This window comes from Enhydra lutris, unplaced genomic scaffold, assembly GCF_002288905.1.
Source record: "Enhydra lutris kenyoni isolate GAN:26980312 unplaced genomic scaffold, ASM228890v2 scaffoldscaffold69, whole genome shotgun sequence".
NCBI classification, from domain to species: domain Eukaryota; kingdom Metazoa; phylum Chordata; class Mammalia; order Carnivora; family Mustelidae; genus Enhydra; species Enhydra lutris.
This window is the reverse complement of record NW_019154153.1, coordinates 385372-411838: the sequence shown is the minus strand read 5'-3', so window position 1 is coordinate 411838 and position 26467 is coordinate 385372. Positions and strand designations below refer to the sequence as shown.

The following is a 26467-nucleotide window of genomic DNA, read 5'->3' as shown; positions in this document are numbered from 1 at the left end:
AACTAGGTTTGAGCTACAAGATCTCAAGGAGGTGTTAAGGAAGATGAAGGCTCCTGAAGAAAGAATTACCAGGCTGGCAGTATAAATCAAAATTCCTGGACCCACTGCAAAACTGGTTAAAGTGACTTTTATGTTGCCTTGTTCACTGGTCTCAGAAACATTCACAAAATCACCCTGGGAAATTAGCATACCCCTCCTCACACAGAACCCTAATCCTTACAAGGCTATGAGGGGGAATTTGTGTCTTAATTATGTTTTCTCTCTGCTCTTGTTAGAAATGATACTGAAACTATATTCTCCCATGTTTCTTCATCCACTGGGAAAGGAGGATGAAGCCATCTGAAGTGGTGGCTGGTCTAAAACAGAACCACCACGGTCCAGCCCAGACACGTTTTCCTACATGGGACAAAGCCTGGGGCTTGGGCCCTGCTTCCTTTTGGAATGTATTAGGCTGCAGTTGGACCCTGGTAACTTGAGCCAGGCTGGTTATAATTAGAAGTCACCGTGGATATTAACCCACTCCTTCCATCTTGCTTTGAGCTATAGTTGCTATATATGTTTTTGCTTAGTGGCCTGAAAGGCAGGCAGAGCACGCACCATGCCAATTCAGTGTCATCCTGGCTTAGAAACAAAATAACAGAATTGGTCACCTGCCTCAGAGACCTCCTTACTGCTCGATCTGGTACCTGTGAGAGGATCAGGAGGTCACTCCCAGCCTAGAACCCGATCTAGAGAGTAAAGATTTACTAGGGCTGATAAAAGGCCTTTCTTTGCATGTTTGCTGGTGCTTGGAACTACCAGTTTGGGCTCTCTCCCTCTTTAGCCCCTCAGGACATTTGCCTTAGTAGACCCTGCTTGACTGGGCTCACGGTTTTTTATACCTTTTGCAGAGATTTCTCATTCTGAGGGGGTACTAACCATTCTACAAGCACTGTAGCTGTCTGTGGAAAGGGATCCCCTTGCTGTGGAGACCAAAGAAAGGAGGGTCCAAGCTACTCTTAGGACAAGGGGGCTTCTGCCCGTAAACACTCACCCTCCAATAGACTCTTCTCTGGCTTCCTGCTGGCAGGGAAGAGGAGTTCACAGAATCTGCCTGTGGAGCAGGGGTGATGGAGGAATAAAGAGAGCTGCCTGTGTCAATCACCGCGACAGCTATGCTGCACACGATGGCAGTGCCTATCACATCATGCTAGCCAGTCACCGTTGTTACCACTATGACACCTGAGTCTCTGTAATGGTGAGTAACATGCTCAAAGGTTCAAAGGAGGCAGACCCAAGACTAAACCCAGGGCTCTATTACTCCAAAGCTTGAGCTGGTTCCACTAAACCACGTGGGACGGAATTGTTAATTGCCCCTTACTCATGAACAATTTATTCTTCATTTGGGGTAACTGTATTTTTATGTGGGGCACAGAGAAAAGTAGGTTATTTGGATTCAAGGGGAAGCTCAATTGCTTTGGAGATATTTAATGACCAAGAGTTGGGAAATTCTGTGCTAAATATTACATGACAAAAACCAATAAGGGAAAAACCCAACAAGGAATAAATCAGAACAGCACCAGAAATAACCATCCACATGAGAATGGGGACTCCTGCAGACTGGGACAGTGTCTCAGGAATGCTGAGGGCACTGCCCTCCCTTTAGCAGGCTACTGAGTGGCCCTTTCTCCACCGTCCATAACCTCTGCTCTTGATCTGTGTGATCCCATGAAACTTTTACCCTTAAGTTCATTTACTAATGTTAAATTGTTCTTCTTGCTACTATTATGGTATGTTCCAAAGGCACCTTTTGGGCAGATGGAAATTCTGGTACATCTGGCCAAGGCAAAGGGGTTTATTTTAAAGTATATACCCTAGTTTTTATTACAAAAATTCTTACCAGTGAATTATGTAGCTCTCTTGTACTTTTCATGTGTTGTACTATCTCACAGATGAAACTCGACTTGCTCCTTCATAATCAGTGGGGTCAGCCTACTAACTGGTGACCTCTTGGGTATTGGGAAGTTGTGGGCATGTCTAAAGCACAGGGCTCTGGCTGTCTTTTCTTTTAAGTCTCAGGAGAGCTGCGCTCTAGCAATATTCTACCTTCCTTCTCTGGCTGCCCACCTTCAGATTCCTGAGGGTGAAATCTCAGAAGGGTTAACTGTTGTGCAATGGGCCTTGAGCAGAATATTTTAACCTATTAGCTTATATACGTGCCTCATAACCCAGGAGATTCTGTAGAGTTAAGTATATATAAGCTGTGAAATCAATCCGGCTGTGGGGCTGACCTCTGAAATCCTGAGAGGCAGGTAAAGAGAAGGATGGTTCAACAAGGTAAGCTAAGACCATTCCTTCTCTCCTACTTCTGCCTACTGCTTCCCAATTCTGCCTACAGGCTCGACTTCTGTCCTCCTGAAGGACTCTTTCATGTATCTATCTCCTGTTCAGTGGTCTGAATGCACCCCAAAACCAGAGGCTCTGCTACGGAGGGAATTATTCCAGTCATCTTTGTGTTTCTGATGCCTGTGGGTATGTCAATAACATGTTTTGAATAAATGACCAGCATAAAAGGCCTAAACTAGAATATCACACTATAATTTAGGAAGTTAGTTGAATGTATTATGTACGGTCTGTTTCCTCAACCTAATGCAGAAACTTTAAGGCCTCTGTCTCCCAAGCAGCTGGATGCTGTGCAAGGCCCCACGAACAAACGAGAGATAGTACAGTGAAAGGGGTAAATGTGTAAAACAGCAACTCTTCCCTTAGCACCAGAGAAAGAGAAATTCCTACAAGGTCGCCAACGTTTTAGAAGACCATGCGTTAAGGCTGTTTAAAGAGTCTACCTCAAAGAATCTGATGTCCAAAAGTGATGGCTGCACTTCCCAGTAGAGAGTAGTCTAGTTATAGGCAGCAGCTTGCTTACCAGAAGAGCAGACCTAAGAACAAGAGGCAGAGAGGAGAGGTGGAAGGCAGAGAAGGACCATGAGTTTGCAGGCGAGGCATTCCAAACTGGGTGTGCTTTTTCCAAGATGCCAGGTTGAAATTCCAGTCCCTCCTCCTCTCCAGAGCACAGTGCCAGAGCCCTTCAGTCAAGACTGTGTCCGAAGCTGGCTGCGAGGTGGCCTACACGTGGCCAGCTGCTCAGCCAGGAAAGTGATTTTCAACTTCCCGGGGCTCTGTCTATCATCAGACCATCAGTAAGGACAAACCCACATCCCCACAAAAGCCTCTCTCAAATAGGTTCCTCCTTAAGGACACAAAACCTCATACACAGCATTCTCTTAGCTAGCTGAAGATACATTTTTGGAAACGAACTAAAATCCCCTCCAGCAATGCCTGCAACTACCACTTGATACTCATATCTACAACAGTTACACCTTTCTTTTCATCTGTTTGAAGGTCACAGAGACCTGGCCTGGAAAACATTCATGCCTGGGGACAGAGGCCATAGAAGGCTGATGGAATAGGGGCACTGAGCACTGAGCCAGTGCTCAGAGAGGGTCAGAGAGCCCCTACTAATGACCAGTGCTCTCTGGTCACCCATAAAATGCCCTCTCATGCACTGATTCCTAGAAGAAATCAGACCCCCTCTTCTCATATCTTCTGCAAAAGGGTCACGACATAAGCACTGAGGCCTGTGGCGGGGGGTGGGGGCAGGGGTTGTGGGTCAAGGCAACACAGAGGCAGACATGCCTAGGACCAGGTATAACCCTAGATCTGCCCAGGATAAGGCTAACTGACTCCTGGTCAGTCCTGACTTTTGGGTTAGATGTTCAAAATTTAGTTCAAAATGTAAACCCTATCTAGGATTGTTTTTACTTTCGTTACTATAGTGAAGAGCCCCCAGGGTATCATGCAATTAGTAGGTGACTTCACATCCCATCCATGCAGGCTAAGAAAAAAAGCAATGCCAAATTTAGCCAATCACTTGCAGAGTCTTAACAATACTTCAAAAAACCTGGCATTCGGTGCAGGTCAACTCCCCCCAGAGCATTCTGCTGAAGACTACAGAGAGCCAAGCCCTTCTTACTGTTCCGTTCCCCTAAGCCTCTGCCAGTTAGAATACAACCCAGTGCACCTTCTTGTGCTAACCCCAAAGGATGCACAGACCAGAGCAGGAGACCATTAGTCAGTCAGTGAATAGAAAACACTTTCTCACTCTGATTACTCCAGAATTTTCTGGGATCCCTACCAATGGTAATAATATTTGATGTTCCTGTAATGCTTTTGAATAAACAAATTTCCATATATTTTAGCTTATTTGAGATTCACAATAATCTTATGGAGTAGAAAGAAAAAGGTTGCATTTTTTTCATTTTATAATTTCGTTAAGTTAGGGAAACAGGGGCTCAGAGAAGTTAATGACCAAAGATGACAAGGACAACAGGCTGCAGACTTGGAACTCAAATTAGCATCTTCTGTTACTAAGAACTCTGTTTGTTCCACTTAGACCCAGGCCAGTGCTCTGAGGCTATAGTCTCCACAGAAGGATGAGTGCATTCTGAGGGTACAGGGACAATTAAGTCATTGGGGTAGAGAAGAGAAACACTAGATCTTCATTCTTAATTTTTTACCCTGCTTTCTAAAATGTCTTGTAAATGTCCGATAGCACATGCCGTATTAGTGGGGTACCCTCATGTAAATAAGTACGCTGTTGGGACATAGGTGCTCATGATTTTCACAGGAGGAGGCAGTAAGGTTTAGAGGCACTCCTGTAAGGCTCCAACATGGTTCTGTATCACTTTCATTATTCTCACTCACCCTCTTTCCTGATCTCCTACTGGAAACAATAAAATTGACGTTAATTGCATGTCAGTCTCACATCCTTTTTTCCTCAGTGATGATTTAGCAATGGCTGGAAACAGCTTTGGTCATCACACCCTTGGGAGGTGGTGTGTTCTGACATCTAATGGGAAGAGGCCAGGTATATTGCCAAATATCCCACAATACACAGGCCAGCCCTCCACAACAAAGAGTTATCCAGCCCCAAATGTCAACACTGATGAGCCTGAAAAGCACTGGCCTAGAAGTTACATCAAACTCTCCCTAATCTCTCACCAACAGGTCAACCAATCCACCAAATATTCTGACCATGGCTCGATTTGGATGGGGTGCATGTAGAACACAGACTAGTGAGCTCATGAACCTTCATGTCTGCTGCCAAGGTAAGACATCTTGACCAATAGAAGTGTAATACATGAAGGACCAATTGAGAACTGCCATGGTCAACAGACAGCTCTTGGCATGCTGCCCACAGAAAGGGAACTGCGGGAAGATGTTCAGATGCTGAGTGAGGAGCTTGTTCCAATGGCCCACACTGAGCAGAAGTAAGTCATTGCATGAGACTTCTGGACTTTTCATCTTATGGTACAACTCCACTTACAAGCTGACCCTGCTCACCCTTGGCAATGCCCCTCAAGGGGAACCTACACATATCCACTCCCCCAAACCATCCACACTTGTCTTGGGTGTGAATCCTACTATCAGGCCGAAGCAGGAATTTAAGGAGACCAAAAAATGCATTTGATTAACTCCTCCTTTCACCCACTTTCTCCAGCTGGATACAGCAGCCTGCTGATAGCTGGAATAGCCCTGTGACACATTATGGGCGGACCTCTCACTAAACCCAGGGAAAAACTAGACTTAAAGACACATGTGGAAAAACTCACCTTTTTTCTCTTTTTTCCCACTTACCCAAAACATCCTATCTACGAGCTCTAAAAGCTCCCTGTCCTGGCATCCCTTTCCAAAGCTATGTCTACACATGCTCAGGAGACTTCTTGAAATCATTTCTGTGCCTAAATCAAATTTTATCCAACAGGGCAAAACCAAAACTGCTTGCCCAGAATGATATGCACATTTAGCCCAAAGACTTGAAAGTCAAGTCATTTTACATGTGAGTTGAGACCAAAGTAGCCCAAACTTGGATAGGTAAGAACTTCCATGTTTCCCCTCTGATGTCACAGGTGACTCTGCTCAAACTCTCAGTACAAAAGGAAGCATAAGATCATGTCTCTCTTCCCTCATACCTTAACTCCACCCAGGGCCAAGCAGGCGTTTTCCTATGGGGACTATGAATGACAATTATAATAAACATGTCGGGCAGCTCAACCATCATGCGGCCTTTTTAAAAATGACAATCAAACGAGCCAGCAGAGACAGAGGATAAGCTGAAAGATTAATAAGTTAGAAGCAGTTAGACTGGGGCCCAGAGAACAAGAAACATTCCCCCTGAACAGAATCCCATCTCCTCTAGGCTGTTGGCAGGGTACGTTCCATTTGGAGGGACACATTCCAGTTCTGGGCTTACTCTGAATAATCAGCTTTAGGCTTGATTCTATTTGTGACGAGCAAGGAGAGCTGACATGGGGAAAACGAAGAGGGAGTCCATTTTGTATTACTTATAGTTGATTCAGTGATTATTATTCTCTTCCTCAATTTCTTTTGGTGACTTTCTCCCCTTACATATCAGTGATGAAACAATTTTCTCTTTAGTATCTTTTTTTTTAGATTGTATTTATTTATTTGAGAGAAAGAGAAAGTGTGCATGCACAGGTTGGGATGGGGGAGCAGGACAAGCAGACTCCACACTGAGCACAGAGCCCCACGAGGGGCCTGATTGTATGACCCTGAGATCACAGCCCAAGCAGAAATCAAGAGTCAGACACTCAACTGAATAAGCCACGAGGTGCCTCCAACTAGTATCTTTCCAAAGACACGTTCCTAGCCCTGGGATCACTCCCCAGGAAACTGGGGGATGGGGGGCATATGTTTCTCAGAAATAATCAAATGCATACACTGATTTATACAGGGCATTCGCCTTTTTTTTTTTTTTTTAATATCTTATTTCTGTAGCTAAACAGTGTTTTGCCTCTTACCAAGTACTGACAGGGTAGGTTCGAGAGCAGAAGACGGGCAGCTGTAGGGCACAGTGCATGAACAATGCTCTCATATCTTCCGTATGATTCTATCCTGACTTTGCACTGATTAGCTATGTGGCCTTGACCAAGTTTGCTTGACTTCTGTGTGCCTGTTTCCTCATCTGTAAAATGACACTTCCCTCACAAGCTCCTGTGCAGATTACATGAGGGCTACACAGAAAGCTCCTGCACAATACCCAGGACACAGGAGGTGCTGTGTTATTACATCACGACTGTGTGTCTTCCCACATTACTTTCCAGAGTTAGTACAACAAACACTATGATGGTAAACTGGCCGGTATTAATCACAGGGAGGAAACGACAGGAGTTAGCATACTTCGAGTTTTAATTTCTATCTTTATTTGAGGAAAAGACTTCGGAGAGAAGGGGGCTCCCTTGACTATAAATATAGACGACCCTTTGGCACTGTATTTCCAGCAGCATGGAGGATGGTTACAGAGCTGGATGGTTGCCAGCTCTCAGCAGTGTGGCAAAGCCCTTAAGACTTCGGCTGTTAACTCCTGCAGGCCATCAATTCCCTGTTACCATAGTTAGCCCAGACACCCAGTGCCACCTACTTCTCTGATGTTACAAAGCCCTTCACTGAGATTTGGACAGCCCTGGAGCTGTCTTCCCTGTACTCTGTGTCCCCATGTTCCTAGGCTTCTCTACCAATATTAATTCCCAAGAAAGGTGAACCAGGTAAAAGACAAGCAAATAGCTGGTTTAGAGTAACTCACATTAGACTAAACTCTAGGAGAGAATATGTACTTTTTTTTTTTTTTTTAAAGATTTACTTATTTGAGAGAGAACAAGAAGAAAGAGAGCAAGAAAGTGAGCATGAGCACAGCAGCGGGCAGGGGGAGAGGGAGAGAGCATCTCAAGCAGCCTCCGCGCTAAGCGCAGAGCCCAACATAGGGCTCGATCTCACAACCATGAGATCATGACATGACCTGAGCTGAAACCAAGAGTTGGACGCTTAACTAACTGAGCCACCCAGGTGCCCTGAGAATATTTACTTCTAAAAGAAGAACCTACTAACTCAAATATGTCTCTTGTTGGTAAACTGTTTGGAGGAATTTTATAGCTGATCCCTCTCTAATCTGATCTTTCTAGATCCTGATTTATTTCTAGAAAACAGGGAAACATGAATAAATAAGCTGTTATAATCCTATTACAGTCAATATCAGCTATTCTTTGGTTAAGGCTTTGAACTCAGTCTAAGAAACCCACTGTGGTTTAGCTTTTTGGAGACAAACTCTTCCCCCTAAGGTTGTCTAATCACACTTTTTAGTGTCAGGTCTGATCTCTGAGCAGCTACTAAATGTCAAGAGGATTACCCTCCCTGGAATTTATTTTCATAGTATTCCTGGTTTTATTAACCTTGAAAGAACATGAGGACGGAAGGAAAACATATTTATTTAGGTCTCACCAGTGAAACAGCTCTGATTTTGTCCCGTTTGTTGAGGAAACCAAAACTCATCGAGGTCCTGAGTTCCTCTGGTACCTGTAGGTCCTTGCCTGGTAGTGGTGGTCTTTAGTTACTGAACTTGGGGTCTTTACCCTTTTAACTGGGTTCATCTTTTTTCAGGGAGGTGTCTTTGGTAGAGGCCCAGGAACACTAGGACACAGGGTACAGGGAAGAGAGCTCTTGAACCTTAAGAGAAGCAGGTGGCCCTGGGTGTAAAGTTCTTCTGGTAACAGGGTGACTAACTATGAAATAATTACAAAAGACCTATAATGTCAGGCAAGGACCTAAACGAAATAAGGCTAAACTACGAAATAAGTGATAAAATGGCAATAATCCTGATATTTTACAAAAGTACAGAATAAGGAATTCAATCACTTAATAGGCACACTTGGAACAGTTTCATGTGATTAATGCATAATCACACAAGCTGGGTAAGTAAGCAAGAAGAAGTGAAGGAAACCTAAGAGGCCAACAGAAATTCTGACTCAATTGTAAGAATTTTTCTAGTAATTCTCCTAGCATGGCCCCAAGAGACTCTGTTCTGTAGCCAGGCAGAGCTGGGGCCCTGGACTCCCTTTCTGTTGAAGTATGTTCCCCAAAATCCCCCTTTCATGCCAATGAGGGCCCTCTCTGAGGGCTGGGAGTCTTCTTCACATTTTGGGAGCCCTCTGGCTACACTTGTACATATAGATCTGGAGGAAAAGAACAACATCAAAGGCAAGGTCGAGTTCAGTTAGCCTGAGTTAGGGTTTGGGTGTTGGCAGTGACTCAAACTTTTGCCCATTGTCCTTCTTGAAGGGCCATAGAACTGCCTCAGAAATATTCAAAATGTTCATTAACTACGCAAAGCTATGCGGCAGTTGACCCACAGGAAGTAAAAAAGGAAATGGTGCTCACGTGGCTAGTGAAACCTGGAAGTAATTGAAGGAGAGTCACATACGCTGGAGCCCCGCCTCTCTTCTCAGGCATATGGAAGGTGTTTCTGCCCAAAAGCCTACCCCCTCCAGAACGTACATGTTGAAGAGACAAGGAGCAATTGTGAAGAAAGAGGCATCAGCAGCCAACACACACAGCTGAGAATTGTGGGCAGTGACGAGAGAGAGAGAAAGAGGAGTTAGAGAAGAACACAGCAATCCTATGGCTTAACCAAGACAGGGAGCGCCAATCTGATGTCCCTCCCCCTCATTTCATTATGACTACTTGTTGGCACTTGCTGGGTGCTTGGCTGGATCTGAGTTCCAAGGTAAGGACTGGTTTTGGAATCTGGATAAGGTTTTGAAGCTTTGTGAAAGGGAATGGGATTCAGGGAGGCTTCTTCCTGAAATCTATGCCTGGCTGTTACATTTAAGACAGCCCCACCTGGGCATTTTTCTTTTATTTGTACCTCAAGGGGGACACTTGTAGGACCTGGGTCCTACATGGCCTTATCTTGCCCTATTTTTCAGTATGAAAATAGAGAGTGGCCCATTTTCATTGCTTGTACTGCTTCCACGTCTACACCACAGGATTCTCCTAGGGAGTATCTCAATTAGGGACATCTCCAGGGAATTTATAAAAGAGAAGCGGGGGGATGGATTTTAAGAAGCTTCAGAAAGAAACTGGGACCCAAAGGGACTCGTCTAGGGTCTTCACAACGGGTGGCACAGAATCACGTTCATTGTCACTGCCTTCCTGTTAGATGCTTCAGTATACTGTTCTAAACAATCTTGGCTTTCCTCTCCCTTTATTACTGGGGCATGGGACAGACAATGGAAGCAAAGGTCTAAAATTCTTCAATTATATATGTAGATCTAGCCTTATCGATTCTTAGTCAATTATTCACTATCGCTTATTGCATCCCCCACATCCCAGTTCTTTTTCTCTTAGCCTTTTGTAGGCACCAGGGTACTGAGAGACTTATTTCAGAGACAGGGGAGCAAAAGACTATATAGACTTGGGTGGGGGGTGGGAATGAGAGCTCAAATTCTCTGTTGCAGCAATGCTCTGAGGATTAAAACGGTACAAATAGTGTTCTGACAGAACTGGAAGCTATGGAAGGATACAGACCCTCCCTGACAGGGGAGTCTGATAATCTAGATACCAAGAGAACCCAGCTCTCTGTTTCTCTTTTCTGTGGGTAAGCCTGAGAACCCAGAGTCCTAAGTGGGCTGCTTCTGAGTAGAGGAGGCTCCACAGGCCTTTTTAACAACGGATACCCAATTTCCTAGAGTCAGTGGGAGCAGAGTTGGTGCTGAGTGCTCCCCTACCAGGTGCCCTCTTTTGGCCCAATGTGGCACCAAAGCTGGGCTGTGCCACTGTGGCCGGTGTGCCAACACCACACAAGAAGCCAACACTGCTAAGGTCACAGCAGTGTGTGGGAGAAGGCAACAGGCTCATCTCTCCTGGCTTGAGGGTGAGTGGCTAAGCAGAACTGGATATGCTAGCTCAGTGTGCAGGTGACAGCAGAGATAGCATGAGAGGGACATCAGCTGGAGAGAACAGAACAGGAACCTTCAGTGTCACCAGGAGTGAGGTCATTGTGCCTTAGGCAAAAGCCTCAAAGCAGAGGAGAGACACATAACTGCTCCCAGTTCCCTGAGTGGCCTGCCAGAGGCAGGAACAGGAAAGGCAGGCTTCTGGCTCCGTGTCCCCATGGCAGACATGGGCTCCATTTCTATCCCTCCATCTGCTCTAGCCCTCAAGTCCCTCACGCTGCCTGACTGCCTGGGGGGCACAGGTGGCGCCTTTTCGGTCTCTTCTATCTGCAGCGGCTACAGAACAAAATGTCTTCCACCATGCCATCCCCCATGGACAGAGGCCCTTCTGTTAACGACCATCTGTATTTTAGGTGTAAACACCCCATTTCCCCATTTTACTACATCCACACTCTCTCCTGACTCTACCTCAGAAGTGGTAGTTCTTAGGCACAATGGCCTTCAGGCCCACTCTTGAGACCTGCCTAAGCTAACCCCTTTCCCACCCTCCAAACAGAAGAAAGGGAAGGAAAAGAAAAACTCAGAAACCTGAAGATTGTTTGGAATTTATTCTCTTAAATAAGAATGGTAACATTTGTTAAAAAAAATTAAAAGCACAACACCTTAGTTTCACAGTAACGGCAAAAACAAAGTTACACAATTAAATTAAAAAACTCACAAAGAAACACACCAAAAACTCACAGCACAGATTATAAACAAGGGCAAAAGTAAAGGCTGTAGGGAAGGCCAGAAGCAGACAGGTGATGTGTTCCTTGGCACAGTGCATCTTCCCTCGCTATGGCGTCTTTGTACCATGGCTGTGGGAACCTGGCTGGCTGCCACCCCCCACCTCTACCCTGACCTCCACCCCAAGCTGAATGGCCCAGGAAAAAGGGAAGCCCTTAATCCGCTGGGCCGGCATTCCAGGCCATGCTGAGGCCCATTTAGGAGGGACTAAGAATGATCCACTGCTCTACAGAGACAAACCAAACACCAAGAGGCGGAAGGAAGCTGCAGTAACTAAGCCAGGGGAACTGATAGAAAAGCCTGGAAGCAAAACGGGAGTGGGAGGGGGTCTGCCTCTCTGTGGTAGTTCATGAGCAACAGAACCCCTGCTTTCCTAGCCTGTTTGTGAGTCAACTTTCTGAGGTTGGGGCCGGGTACTGCACCTTTTCTGAGATACCCATGCCCTGCCCCCAAAGTCTCCACCTCCACACATGTGCTGGCCTGCTCTGTTCCCTCCAAACCCTGACCTGACTCTAAGCCAGGCCAGTGGCATGGTTCCCCATTGTAAAAGCTCCCTTGGTTTCCAGAACCCAGGAAAAAGAAGCTTCAGAAACAGCTTCATTAATATGGTTATAATTATTTAGGACATGATAGATAAATATCTACTTGTATGTATGAAATTATACCTATATAAATATACATGTGTATATGTATAAATATTTACACATTACCATCAAACTATGACTCTTGGGGGAGAGCTGGGGAGTTAAGCTGGACTGCACAATTCTCTTTGCTCTACTAAGAGGTTTTCCAGAAATGCCTATAAGAGAAGAGGGTTTGGGAAGCAGTGAGACTCCCTAACTTCATCCTGACAGGCAGGAATCCCAGGATTGCATGGCATTCCTTGTATCGCATGGCTATTCTGGTCCATTTAGCACCCAAACTATAGAACTTAATAGTGATCATACAAGGGTTGTCTAGGGACAGGGAGCAGGTGCTTGCCTCTTGTTAATTGTTAGGCAGCTTTTAAAGTTAAGACTGTCCTTTCCATCCCACTCTGTTACCTGTACTACAAGAAAAGCTTTCTTCTCTTCCCTTATGATTCCCCATAACCTTTATGTTTCATTTTTGATTATCCTCTATATGAAATGTAAAGAGGATTCTGCAGTTGAGGGTCTTAAGTCCAAGGAGAAAAATATATAATTTGGGATTTTTTTTTCTCTACCTGTTGTTTTCCCAACTTTTCTTAAAGTCAGGGTAGGTACCAGGAGGCCAGGGTAGAAAATCTGTGCCAGGTCCACTAATCTATAGCAGTTAAGTATAAGAAGCTTGGAAACAAAGCATTTACAGATTTGGGGAACAGAAAGGAGGGTTTCTATATTAAAAACACATTATAAACAACAGTACTGTAAACCACGTCCTCCTCCAAACACTAAATTAGCAGCAGTTACAGATTAGGTTATCAGAGAGAGACAACACTGCAAAGCAGGCTGGAATAGGTTCTTTCAACTTGTGAGTTGTTTGGGATTTTTTGGCAACAGCAGTAATTTTGGCATAAGGGGACAAGTACATAAGGGAAAAGAGGGCATTGCCACAAATACAGAGGTGGCCCAGAGATAATGCACAGTAGGCTTAAGTGCCAGCTATGGCCATAGCTTTTCCAGCTCTGCCTTCTGGCGGATATGCATCTAGGAGGATAGCCTATTTATACACAGTGAAATCAAGTTCATTCATTCGCAGCTTCTTCTTGTCTACAGTACAGGAGAGGAGATGTACCATGGATCTGGGTTAATGACTTATCAAGGACACATATTCTGAAACCCTGAAATACCTGAGTTTTTCTGAAGCTTTTCAAAAGGAAATTCCAAACCAATCAAAGCTTTAGTGTGGGATTTAGAGAAAGACATCCCTATCAAAAGAAAAAAAGAAATCTACTTCATGCCAACTATAAAATACCACCCATAATTCTGTTCCTTTTCTATAGCGTCTAGCAAGAATTAGATACCTTATGGGGAAGTGCTGGGGTTTTGGAGCATGTTCAGACTCAGCACTGTCATTTCCAAAAGTCCCCAGAGGCAGATACGAACTGAACCCCATTAGCCCTCAGCTGCTTTCAAGTGGGGGGACAGTGCATTCCTCATTCATGTTAGGGTTCAAGCAGGGTTTCCTTTGGGATGCACAACTTGAACCCCTTGTGCTAGAACAGGCAAGTCACCTTCAGAATCATGAACCATAGGGGCTGAGACATCCTCAGGGACTTGATTCTTTCTTGGTTGAGTCTTTAATGACATTGTCAGACTCTTATCTTCTCTTTTTGCTTTGTAGAATATTCTTCTTCTCTACAGTAACTTTAAATCCGTTATGCTTTCAAACTAGACAGTAAGAATGGCAAACTGAACCACATGGGAAAGTGAACAAACCTGGCTTGCTCAGAAACAACCTGAACTTCATTGTGTTCAGATTTTTTAAAAAGAATGTTCTGTACTTGATACCCAAAAGGAAAGTTTCATTTCTCTGAGTTGTTTTACTGAGTAGCCAAGTTCCTTGGGAAATCCATCTCTGCTGGAACAAGGCCCAGATTGATGAGGTGGTATTCTCACCCGGTCAAATGCACATTCTAGACCCCACAGCTGAAGACTGTCTTCGCTACCAGTACTTCCCCCTGGTGCTCTGAGAGTGTCAACTGCAAAAGGCTGCCAGCATTTCATGGGAAAGACAGATTGTAAAGGGTTTCGAAGCTATACATTTCAAAGTCATTTGTGGCTTAAACATTGCTATAAAATGTTGGTCCAAATTGCAGGGCACTTAAAAAGCTTCCCCGGATTTTAATAAGGGCACACACAGGAGCAGAAGCCGAATTCGCCTAGCTCACCTGGGGTTTGCTGGGTCTTACCCTCCAAATCACTGCCCTCCCTGGGCACATTCTCCCTTTCTCTAATTCTTAAGCACAGGGAGGGAAACAACTCTGAAAACCTGTCATTTGAAAGTGGAGTGGATCATTCTCTTTTCCCATTATGGAAATTTCACTGCCAACTCCTGCTCCACAGTTTCTAGCATTAGAAATTGGGATGATCTTTAGCTTTTATATGGTAATTTTCATGAGTTTGTAAATGGCTGCTTGAGCTCTATCTGCTGTGAAAGACACAGAAAGTGTGAGAAGCAGAAACACGGCCCATTGACTTCCTCTCTCACCTACACAATGACCCCGGATTGTATACAGTCTGTGGCTTCACTGGGGGTACTGGGACCATCCAGCAGTTTGTGGAACTGGGGACACATCTCATGGGCTGGCTTGACATGGAGCAGAGAGAGGCAATTTTAAGGGAAAAACCACAATTCTTCACAATAAGCTTAATGTCCATGAGCCCATGAACTGAAAACCAGAATAAATGTTTTCAGAGGTATGGATAGTGTCATTCACTTCCTGACACAAGAAAATGATTAGGGGAAATTGAACAAATTAGGGTTTGGTCCTCATTACAAGTTCAAATGCCCCAAAGTGATTAGGACAGGGCATGGCCTATAGTGGTTACACATCAAATAGAAGTATAGTGTCAGCTTATGTAGATACCCAAATAGGGGATAGGATGCAAGAATTTCAAGTTTAGGTGAACATAAATCCAGATCATGTGGCCTTATTACAATTCCATGCTGTCCAAGGAGTCCAAAATAAGAAGGCCCCGAGACTCTGGCAAGCAGCCTGTTCTGAATTCCTGTCTATCTGGGCAGGGCCTGGACCGACCACCTCAGTGTTAAGACACACTTAAGAAGTGTGGGCAGCCTCCCAAGCTCCGGCAACAACACTTTGAGGTTGTGAACAGTGTGAACAGACATTCCTGAAGTTCAGGTGATCCCGCTTACCAGATGGCGCCCCTACTGGCTCACGGCCTGCAAGTGAAACTCCCCTCTGATTTGTACCAGCACCTCCGACAGGCCATAGAGAAAGGGGACTCCGAATGCAAGCAGCTGGCACATGAAAAAGGAGTCCAAAGGGTTTTGGGCCACTTGATGCCCAATCGAAGAAATGTTGCTTTGGAGGTGCTGGCTCATCCCCTTGGCCTTGTCACAGAGGCCGAGAGAGTGACGCACCACCCAGCCAAACAAGGAAGTGAGGCTACCTGGAGTTCTCTCAGCAGGGCTGGCGATGGCGCTGGCCCGTCCACTTGTGTCCACAGTGGGGCCATCCTGCAGGGCTTCTCTGGCTTCCTAGGAAAGTCCACGAGAAGAAGAGTGACTGACCGAAGCACTCAAATCTCAGAAGACAATGGCCCCTGCCTGGCTAGTTTGCTGCTCCCACCAGTCAATCCACACTGTATTTCTCACAGTCTTTCTTTAAAAACCCAGGACAAAATTCATGGAGAAATCACCAGGAGTCAAAATCTAGGTCCATCTTGGAATAAGTTTCCCTTCCCTACAGGTCCCTCTGCAGTCAACAAAAGCCCCTCCAGGATGGGTTAGTAAGCCTGCATGCTGACAAGGGAACACCTTGTCATGAAGGGAATACCCGGTTCACTTGGACAATGACAAGTGGAGGAGCTACTCTTGGTAAAAAAAAAGAAAAAAAAGTAAGAAGGAAAAAGGAACTTAGAAAAGTAATTCACAGAACAAAGAAAGTGAAAGGAATTGACAAGCAGAGCAGATTATTTACAGCCAAGTTCCTTTGCAGGGTGTCCTTCTCTCAGAAGGATGCTTTTAACAATGACTGAAGTCTTCTTTTATATAGAGTAAACACGAGGGCCTAACACAGTCTCTCAAATAAATCTAACTCAGGTGGTGGATGGAACATTACCTTAGTGAAATGCAGTATCAAGATTATACTTGAAAAGTGGGTTTCCTCCCCAGTTGGACTGTGACCGTCTCTCAGGCCCTTCCCATTCACAAGAAAGGCAAGTTAGTGGCCATCAACACCCTCACCTGTCACCATGTTAAAATGCACCTGCTGCTTCTCCCCCACCTACAGATGGATCACCGTTACCTTTCCAGAGAGAGGAGCCACTGCCGGTCTCTTCCTCTGTGCGGAGCCGGAGAGTCGATAACAGTAGTGTGGTTTGCAGTAGAATTTACCTGTAGGCAGCAAGATGCAGGGGAAAAAGAAGTGAGTGAGACTCTTAATTCTGAACTTGACTCCTTGGTCTCAGCACACTCCTGTCTATCTCCTCTAGCCACAGGGCACTGTCACCACTGCCCAGGCTTCTTGTCCAGGGAGGCCAAACCCTCCCTAAAAACTTTGATTTCAGCCCTCCTCTCCCCTTTGCCTGAAGGGGGAGGGGATTTCTTTTGGATATGTGAAGGCCATTGAGCTATCACCCAATCAGCATCCAGAGCAAAGATGTGAAGCTTGCATGGCAGGGCCAGTGAACAAAGTGGCAGTGTGTACAGAACAAAGATGTGGTCACATGGAAAGCTGGGAGTAGCATTTCTGGGGAAACCAAGAATGAACATAAGCGCAGGGTGGAGGCGTGAAGGCTGCAGGGGGTGGGGCAGCATGGAGCACTGGCTCTGACAGGGCCTCCGCTGCTGCAACCATCCACAAGCCAGCCTTATGACCCCGTAGTGGGTCACAACCAGCATTAAAAAACAATACCAAACCAAATCAAACAATCCTGCGACGGACTACGAATAGAATGAAGCAGTAACATGCAATAAAGTGCACAGCGGCCTAATCAGAGTTAAGTATCAGTCCCGACAGCTTTTAGTTGTGTCTATATGTGTTTACTGAGCCCTAATGGAACATGCATTTTCTTTTGCAGGTGTGGTCCAAAGTTTGAAAAACAATGATCTTGGCTTTTCCCATGACACCGGTAGTGGGAGTCAGTCACAAAGGGTCAGTTTTTTCCTGGCTCTTTCCTTACTCCCACTTTAAAGAGCCAAGGCTTATGAAAATTAAAGGATAGACCCTATTATAGAAACTGTTGAAACAGAAGTAATCCCATTTATCCTTTTCATTTGCAGAGGTTACTCCTTTGACAAATGAACTTTCCTGTTCTCAAAGTTAAAATAAGAGAACCTAACCAGAAAATCAGTAAAAAAGATCGATGTAAACTAAGGGCTGGCTTTTTGAAAAGATAATCAAAATTCACAAGACTTTACTATACTAATTCAGAAAAACAGAAGACTCAAAAAAGTAAAATCAGCAATGAAAGAGGAGGCGTTACAACTGATACCACAGAAATACAAAGGATTGTGAGAAGCTACTATGTATAATTATACACCAAAAGCTGGATAACCTGTAAGAAATTAACAGAGTCCTAAAAACATATAACATACCAAGACTGAATCATGAAGACAGAGAAGATCTGAATAGACCAATACTGAGTAAGGGGGGGTGAATCAGTAATCAAAATCCTTCCCAAACAGAAAAGTTCAGGACCAGATGGCTTCACTGGTGAATTCCACCAAATATTTAAAGAAGAATTAACAGCAATCTTTCTCAAACTCTTCCAAAATATTAAACAGGAAGGAATACTCCCAAACTTATTTTACAATGAAAGCATTACCCTGATACCACAATAGATAAGGACACGACAAGAAAATCACAGACAAATATCCCTGATGAACACAGATGCAAAAATTCTCAACAAAATACTAGCAAACCCAGTTCGACAGCACAGTAAAACAATCACTCACCACAACAAAGTGGGATTTATCCCTGGGATACAAGGATGTTTGAATATACACAGATCAGTAAACGTGATATACCATATGAACAGAACGAAAGATAAAAACCATGTGATCTCAACAGATGCAGAAAAAGCATTTGACAAAGTATAACACCCTTTCATGATAAAAACACTCAACAGACTGGGTTACAGGAGTAACACACACCTCAGTACAATAAAGACCATATACAACAAACCCATAGCCAACATCATTCTCAAAGGTGAAGGTTGAAAACCTTTCCTCTCAGATTTGGAACACAAGGATGCCCACTCTCACCACTCCTATTCAACAAAGCACTAGAAGTCCTAGCCAGAGTAATCATGTAAGAGAAAGAAATAAAAGGCATCCAAATAAGAAAGGAAAGAATAAAACTGTCTTTGTTTGAGGATAATATGATCTTGTATGTAGAAAATCCTAGCCTAGACCCCACCAAAATACCACCAGAACTAATCAATAACTCAGTAAAATTGCAGGATAAAAAAAATCAACACAAAGAAAGCAATTGTTTCTACACATTAACAACCAAATATCTGAAAAAGTAAAGAGAACAATCTCTTTCACACTAGCATCAAAAAAATAAAATACTTAGGAATAAATGTAATCAAGGAAGTAAAAGATCAACACACTGAAAACTACAATACCTTGATAAGAGAGACTGAAGAAGACACAAACAAATGGAAAAATATCCATGTTTGTGGACTGGATGAATTAATATTGTTAAAATGTCCATAATACCCCAAACCATCTAGAGAATCAATGCAATTTCCATCAAAATTCCAATGGCATTTTTCACAGAAGTAGAAAAAAATCTTAAAATTTGTATGGAGCCACAAAAGACCCTCAACAGCTAAGGCAATATTGAAAACAAAGCCAGAGGCATCATACTTCTTGATTTCAAACTCTATCACAAAACTATAGTAATCAACATGTTTTTATAGGCATAAAAACAGACACACAGACCAATGGAACACGCAGAAATAAACCCCAGTTTGAGAAGAGAGCCAAGCATACTTGATGGGACAAGGATGGTCTCTTCTATAAATGGTGTTGGGAAAACTGGACAACCACATGCAGAAGAATGAAAGTGTATCTCTATATTATACCGTTCATAAAAACGAACTTGAAATGGGTTAAAGATTTAAGTTTAAGGCCTGAAACCACAAAACCACAAGAAAACAGGGGAAAAGCAACTTGACACTGGTCTCAGGAGTGATTTCTTAGATATGACAGCAAAAGCACAAGCAATAGAAGTAAAATCTCTACAAGTGGGACTACATCAAAATAAAAAGCTTCTGCACAGTTAAGGAAACAATCAACAAAATGAAAAGGCAGTATTTCTCCTTACAGAATGAGAAAAAAATCAAATCATATATCCAACAAGGGGTTAATATCCAAATATATAAATAACTCATACAACTCAACAACAAAAAAACTAACAACCTGATTTTAAAAATTGGGCAGAATTGAATAGTTTTCCAAAACAGATAGTTTTCCAAAAAAGGCTTGCAAATGTCCAACAGGTAGATGAAAAGGTGCTCAACATTACTAGTCATTAGGGAAATGCAAATCAAAACCACAGGATATCTCCTCACACCAGTCATAATGGACATCATTAAAAAGAGAAGAGTTAAGTGTTGGTGAAGGTATGGAGAAAAGGGAATCCTCATGAACTTCTGGTGGGAATGTAAATTGGTGCAGCCCTTACGGATAGCAGTATGGAAGTTCCTCAATAAATGAAAAATGGGGAAGGACATAAAAGTCAAAAGAAATCTACTTCTGGGTAGATACTCAAAGAAACTGAAAATCAGAATCTTGTAGAGCTATCTGCATTCCGATGTTCATTACAGCATTACAACGGCCAAAATATGGAAATAAACTTAAGTGTCTGTCAATGAATGAATGGATAACAAAGATGTGGTACATGGACACAAAAGAACATTATCCAGCTATGAGAAAGAAGGAAATCCTGCCATTTTTAATAACTTGGATGGACCCTGAAGGCACTATGCTGAGTGAAGTCAGATAGTGAAAGACAAACACTGTGTGACCTCACTTAAATGTGGAATCTAAAGAAGACAAACTCAGAGAAACATAGAGCAGAATGGAGGTTGCCAGGGGTTAAGGGGTGGGGAACATGATGAGATACTGGTCAAAGGGTACAAACTTCCAGTTATAAGATTAATAAGCTCAGGGATCTAATGCACAGCACGGTGGTTATAGTTAATCATACTGTATTATATACTTGAATGTTGCTAAGAAAATGGACCTTAAAAGTTCTCACCATAGGGGCACGTGAGTGGCTCAGTTACTTGGGCATCTGACTCTTGGTTTTGGCTTGGGTTGTCATCTCAGGGTTAGATCGAGCCCTGTGCTAGGCTCTATGCTCAGAGGAGCATGGTGGTGGGGGCGTTAAAGGGAGTGGGGGTGTCTGCTTGAGATTCTCTCTCTCCCTCCCCCACTGACCCGTGGGCACATGTGTGTACATGCATGCTCGTTTGCTTGCTCTTTCTCAATAAATAAATAAATAACTAAATAACTAAATAAAACAAATCTTTTAAAAAAGAGAAGATTCTCACCACAAAAAAGAATTAAGAACTATGTGATACAATGCAGATGGCACCTAATACTATGATGGTAATAATTTTACAGTTTATAGAAGTATAAATCAACACACTGTATACCTCAGACTTAAATACTGTTATGTGTCAACTATATCTCAATAAATCTAGGGAAAAAAGGGGGAGGACATAAAAGTCAAAAGAAATAAAGGTGAGATGGCCTTTCTTTTCCAGAGCTGGTGCTCTGATTACTGTATCTTTCCTCTTTTCCTTCAAAGTAACTGACTTCTGCCTTCTTTTACCTGTACCCTGCCTCCCAACACTAATTAAATATTTTAGAAAAATGTAGTTTATGGATTTCATAATTTCAAATAATATTCATTATATAGCATGTTTTCTGAAATAGAATTTCCTATTAGCTCTTAGCACATAACCAGAACTCAGAGACACTACATCTATTGTCAGGAACACTGACAGCCAAAGGACCATCAGTCTCACTGCTGATTTCTCTACAAGGGGAGTTGAATTATGGGTTATTTTTTTCAGCTTAGACAAAATATCTTTTACAATCTGTAATAAACCATTTCACTTTTGTGAATTTTTTAAGAAAGATTTTATTTATTTATTAGAGAGAGAGAGAGAGCATAAGTAAGGAGAGTGGCAGAGGGAGAAGGAGAAGCAGGCTCTCCACTGAGCAGGGAGCCTGATGCTGGGCATGATCCCAGGACACTGGGATCATGACCTAAGCCTAAAACAGATGCTTAACTGACTGAGCCACTCGGGCACCCCTCCCTTTTGTGAATTTTGGGTAAGATAAAATGTAATAAGGGCAAGACAGAATTTATTAGTGCTTGGATCACATACTACTTTTTTGTCTGTTTTGTCTTTCTTTTTAAAATTTTACTTATTTGAGAGAGAGACAGAGCGTGAGAGAGAGAACATGAGCAGGGCGAGGGGCAGAGGGAGAAGCAAACTCCCTGCCGAGCAGGGAGCCCGATGAGGGATTTAATCCCGGGACTCCGGGGTCATGACCTTAGCTGAAGGCAGATGCTCAACTGAGCCACCTAGGCGCCTGTACCTTATTCTTTTTAAAGAATGCTCCTGGGGTGCCTGGGTGGCATAGTCTTGTTTTATTATAGTATCAGAAAACTACAGTTATAGTTACTTTCATTCCTTTCTTTTATTTTTTTTCCCTGCATTAGTTTGCTTTCTTCAACTAAAGTAGAATCCTACGTTTTATTTTATTTTATTATTTTTTTAAGATCTTATTTATTATTTGACAGAGAGAGACACAACAAGAGAGGGAACACAAGCTGGTGGAGTGCGAGAGGGAGAAGCAGGCTTTCCGCTGAGCAGGGAGCCCAATGCAGGGCTCGATCCCAGGACCCTAGGATCATGACCCGAAGATCATGAGCCGAAGGCAGATGCCCAATGACTGAACCACCCAGGTGCCCCAGAATCCTAGGTTTTAAAATACAACTCAATAGGCTAAACTCCAGGGAGTCCTCACTGAATTCTGCTAGAGTATCCTAAATTAATAAAGAAAAGATGTTTAGGTTTCAAAGCAAGTCCCAAACCTAACCAAAAGGTAATTTTCAGGAAAAGTCCAGAAAATTGTTTTCTCTAAAAATGCAGTATCATGTGATGGAAGGAACATGAGCACTGAAGTCAGATCTCAGTTTAAATACTGTCACACTCAGTAGCCGTGTGAACTATTTAGCATTTTGAAACATGTCTCTTCACGTAGAATATGAAGATAATACTCATAGGATGAGATAAGTAAATGAGAAATCATATTATGTGTTGCAGGTACTCAGTATCTCCTCAAACCCCTTCTGAAGCTCAATTTGATGGTACTTTTTGCTTCTTTGATTAATAACAAAAAGAGCTAATTTTATCTAACATTTACCATGTGCCAGATACTATCATAACTATTGTAACATCTGCCAACACATTTAGTCCTCAGAACACAATAAGGTAGATATTGTTACTCTCCACCTTTTTCCAGGTGAGGCACAGAAGGGTTAAGCAACCTGCCCCAAGTGCCCCCACTCTGAACCTCACAGAAAATTTGAACCTAGGAAGCCTGGCTCCAAAGTCTGTACATTTAGTCACTACTCTATGATGTCCGTCTCAATCAGTGAATACAGCCATGCTAATGTTATAAACTAACCACAAATTGATTCTGCCAACCCACTGATTTTAGATGGTCTAAATAAATTAAATCTTGGTAATTAAATATGGGCGTGACTGGAAAAAGAAATTAGAGGAAACAAATGGCTAAAGGGCAAGATTAAGGCATAATGGGCCATGACTCATTCATTCAACAGCTTACTGAATGCCATCATAGGACAGGTACTAATCTAAACACCGAGAATGTTCAGTCAAGAAGAAAGACTAGTCTCTGCTCAGAAGAGCTGAAAATGTGTAAATAAGCACCAGGTAGTGATGAGTACCACACATCGGGAGGTCTACAAATGCCTCTCCGGGGAGGGACTATGTAAGCGAAGCTGTGAAGGACAAGAAGCCCACCCTGTGAAGATTAGGGGGAAATGCATTCCAGGAGAAGAGACAGCTAGAGCAAAGTCCCAAGGTAGCAGCAGCCTAATCAGGTTTATGAAATGGAAAGAAACCAACGTGGCAGGAGTAGAGCGAGCTAGGGGATAGCTGGCAGCAGAGAGGAAATGTAGGCTGGGGTAGACAAGCAAAGCTCTCAGCCTGAATGGATTCTATTTGGACTGCAGCAGATGGTAAGGGTATAAAGCAGGAGGCTGGAAAGATCTGATTTACATCTTTTAAGATCCCTCAGTTGCTTTGTGGAAGCAGACCATAGCAGGCAATGGTGGAGGCAGGGAGACTGGTAGTCCCTGTGGAAGATGCAGAGGGTGATCAGGGCGGTTGATACTCGAAGAGACAGAGAGCAGTGGACTGTTTCAGGCTTGTCGATACCGATGCTGGCCCTTCACAGACCACCTTAGCAGATAGTGGGTTTTCTCTCCTTGAGATGAAAGTTTAAGACCTGAAACACTGCCTAATTTAGAGTCACTGTCTTTTTTTTTTTTTAAAGATTTTATTTATTTATTTGACAGACAGAGATCACAAGTAGGCAGAGAGGCAGGCAGAGAGAGAGGAGGAAGCAGGCTCCCCGCTGAGCAGAGAGCCCGATGTGGGGCTCAATCCCAGGACCCTGGGATCATGACCTGAGCCGAAGGCAGAGGCTTTAACCCACTGAGCCACCCAGGAGCCCCTAGAGTCACTGTCTTAAGACTTGGCAGCAGTTGGAAATAAGCTAGTATTTGGCAAGAGAAAGAGGAGCTTAGTTTTAGGGCAGACTGCATCCTTTTAAAAGAGCTGAAGGGAAGACTCATCAGGGACAAGGGTAGAACATGGATATTTCTCTGAAGTGTACGATTCTCAATTTGCCAGTGTGGAGCTGACACGGGTGCAGAGTCACTAATTCCAGAACATCTGACCTGAAGGGATCCCAGAGGTCATTTAGTGCAAACCAGCACTTACTAGTTTTGGGTGAACTTGAACAAGGAACTTATGACTTCTCCGAATTTGCTTTCTGGATTTGTAAAATTGCAATAATGTAACTAGTTACTGTATAGAGTTGTTGTGATACTGTATAGGGTTGTTGTGAGGATGGAAGGGCATGGTATGTGTTAGAGGGCCCACCACAGTGCCTGGGTTACTTCTTTTCTCCTATAAATGACCTATGACTTCCCCGTCTTTTTCTTATCTGAGGCCCTTCAGTTAAGATTTCTGAGTCACACAGTAATGTGGATAAAGAACAGACTAAAATTTCAGGATCCCTAAAATTCCATTCTTTTCTCTAGTTCACCTGTCCTTTTGTGGAGGGGCTGGGGTTAGAATTTGGGGAATTGGTTTAGATCTGTTGTCCTCCCCGCCAGTGTGAACAATGCACTCAACCAGCCTGGCATGCCTCGTCTGCTCCCAATGTCACGCTCATTCCCATCTGTGCTCCTGTCATTCTGTCGTTCTCTTGCCTGGCATGCCTTCTCTCCCTCCACTGAGACATTCTATATTTACTTATTGTCTCTCAGAGTCTAGCCCAAGGTCAGTTCAGTCATTCCTAAACACTGGGAAGCTTCATTGATTTCTTCCTCCTTTGAACTTCTGCAAAGTTAGAATCTGTATTTTGTCTCTGAGCCCTTAATTATATACTCTTCATCATTTGTTGTTGCTCCATGTGCCCTTGTCTTATCAGGCCCATCAGAATATAAGCTCCTTGAGGAACATTTTACCTTTTGTCTGCATCCTCAAGAGAATGTGGCAGAGATGAGTACACAATCAATGGGCAAAAATACTTGGGGATCTATTGGCTGGACCTTGAAGAATCTTCTTTCCAGAGAGACTTCAGTAAAAGGCTAACTAAAATAACGAACATTAAGGACAGTTAAAAGACACTGGTGGGCTCCACTGCCAACCCCTATCCTTGGAAGTCAAAGGCATTACCGAAAGAGCACGTGTGTGGGAACGGTGCCAGAGGAAATCTGATACCTAAGGATATATTTTTGTTATTTAGATAACTGTCTGAACTCTTCCCTCACAAGGTGGTGCTTTTTACTAATGTTACAAAAGGCAGGTACCATCATGGAAAGAGTTAGCTTTTCTTGGTTCATCCCTTTGGCTCCTTTACTGCTACTTCTGACAGAGCTACCTATTTATCCATTATTAGCAGAGCCTGGATGACTGAGGTGACTCATAGGTGACTCCTTCTCCTATGTGACACCATCTTACAATCTCCTCCATCAAAAATTACCTACCAACGTAGTAATGGATGTACAATACTGTAATTTATAAGACACATGTATCAGAAAACCAAATATATTTCTCATATACATTTGGTCAAGGTCCACAGTTCCTGACTCAGTTCCAAATACCTGAAATTTCCTAGATAAAGGCATCTTTTGTTGTAATAGTTAAGGTGACTTTTAGACCCCACCCAAGGGCAGGGGTTGGTTGTCAGAAGGACGAACCGTGGGATTAGAGGGTACCCCCAACTCTCCAGGGGAGAGGACTGGAGTTTGAATCAAACAATGCCCAATAATTTAGTCAAACATGACTGCAATGAAACCTCTGTAAAAACCCAAGAGGATGGGGTTCGGAGAATTTCTGGGTTGATGAACACGCTGAGCTGCAGGGAGAGTAGTGCGTCCCTGGAAAGGTGCCCCATGAAAGCTCTATGCCCTTTTTCCAAACCCTGCCCTATGTATCTTTCCATGTGGCTGTTGATTTGTAGCTTTTATCATAGTCTTTAGCAAACTGGTAAACCTAAGTGTTTTCCTGAGTTCTGTGAGTCGCTCTAGCAAATGAAAAGAACCTAGGGAAGAGGTCACTGGAACCTCCAATCTGCAGCTGATGGGTCAGAAGCACAAGTAACAGCCTGGGGCTTGTGACTGGTGTCTAAGTGGGGGGTGAGGGGCAGTCTTCCAGGCCTGCTTAACCTGTGGAATGCGATACTATCACTGGGCAGAGTAGATAGGGTCAGAATTGAGCTGAATTCTCATACACTCTGTTGGTGTCAGAGAATTGCTTGGTGTTATGGGGCTCGGGGGGTGAGGGACTCCCCCCACTCCTAGACTGGAATTGGGTCCGAGATTCCAAAAAGAGGTCATATAATGCCACCCCTGTGAGGACTCCTATTAATCTAGGTGTTTTCATTACTTTTGA

At 43.5% G+C, this 26467-nt stretch overlaps 1 protein-coding gene across 2 annotated transcripts in view; it reads right to left on the bottom strand.

Annotated features, from left to right (window-relative positions):
* LOC111159745 (microtubule associated monooxygenase, calponin and LIM domain containing 3) overlaps positions 1–26467 on the bottom strand; it is a 210831-nt gene that overhangs the window by 50398 nt on the left and 133966 nt on the right. The window contains exons 18-19 of one of the 2 annotated variants that reach the window (XM_022522328.1): positions 16528–16616; positions 15671–15758 (exon numbers count right to left, since the gene is read on the bottom strand). In XM_022522328.1, coding sequence (XP_022378036.1) covers positions 15671–15758; positions 16528–16616 — 177 coding nt within the window. Of the gene's footprint in view, positions 1–15425; positions 15759–16527; positions 16617–26467 lie in introns of those variants that run through there. The other variant, XM_022522329.1, reaches the window with a different exon arrangement.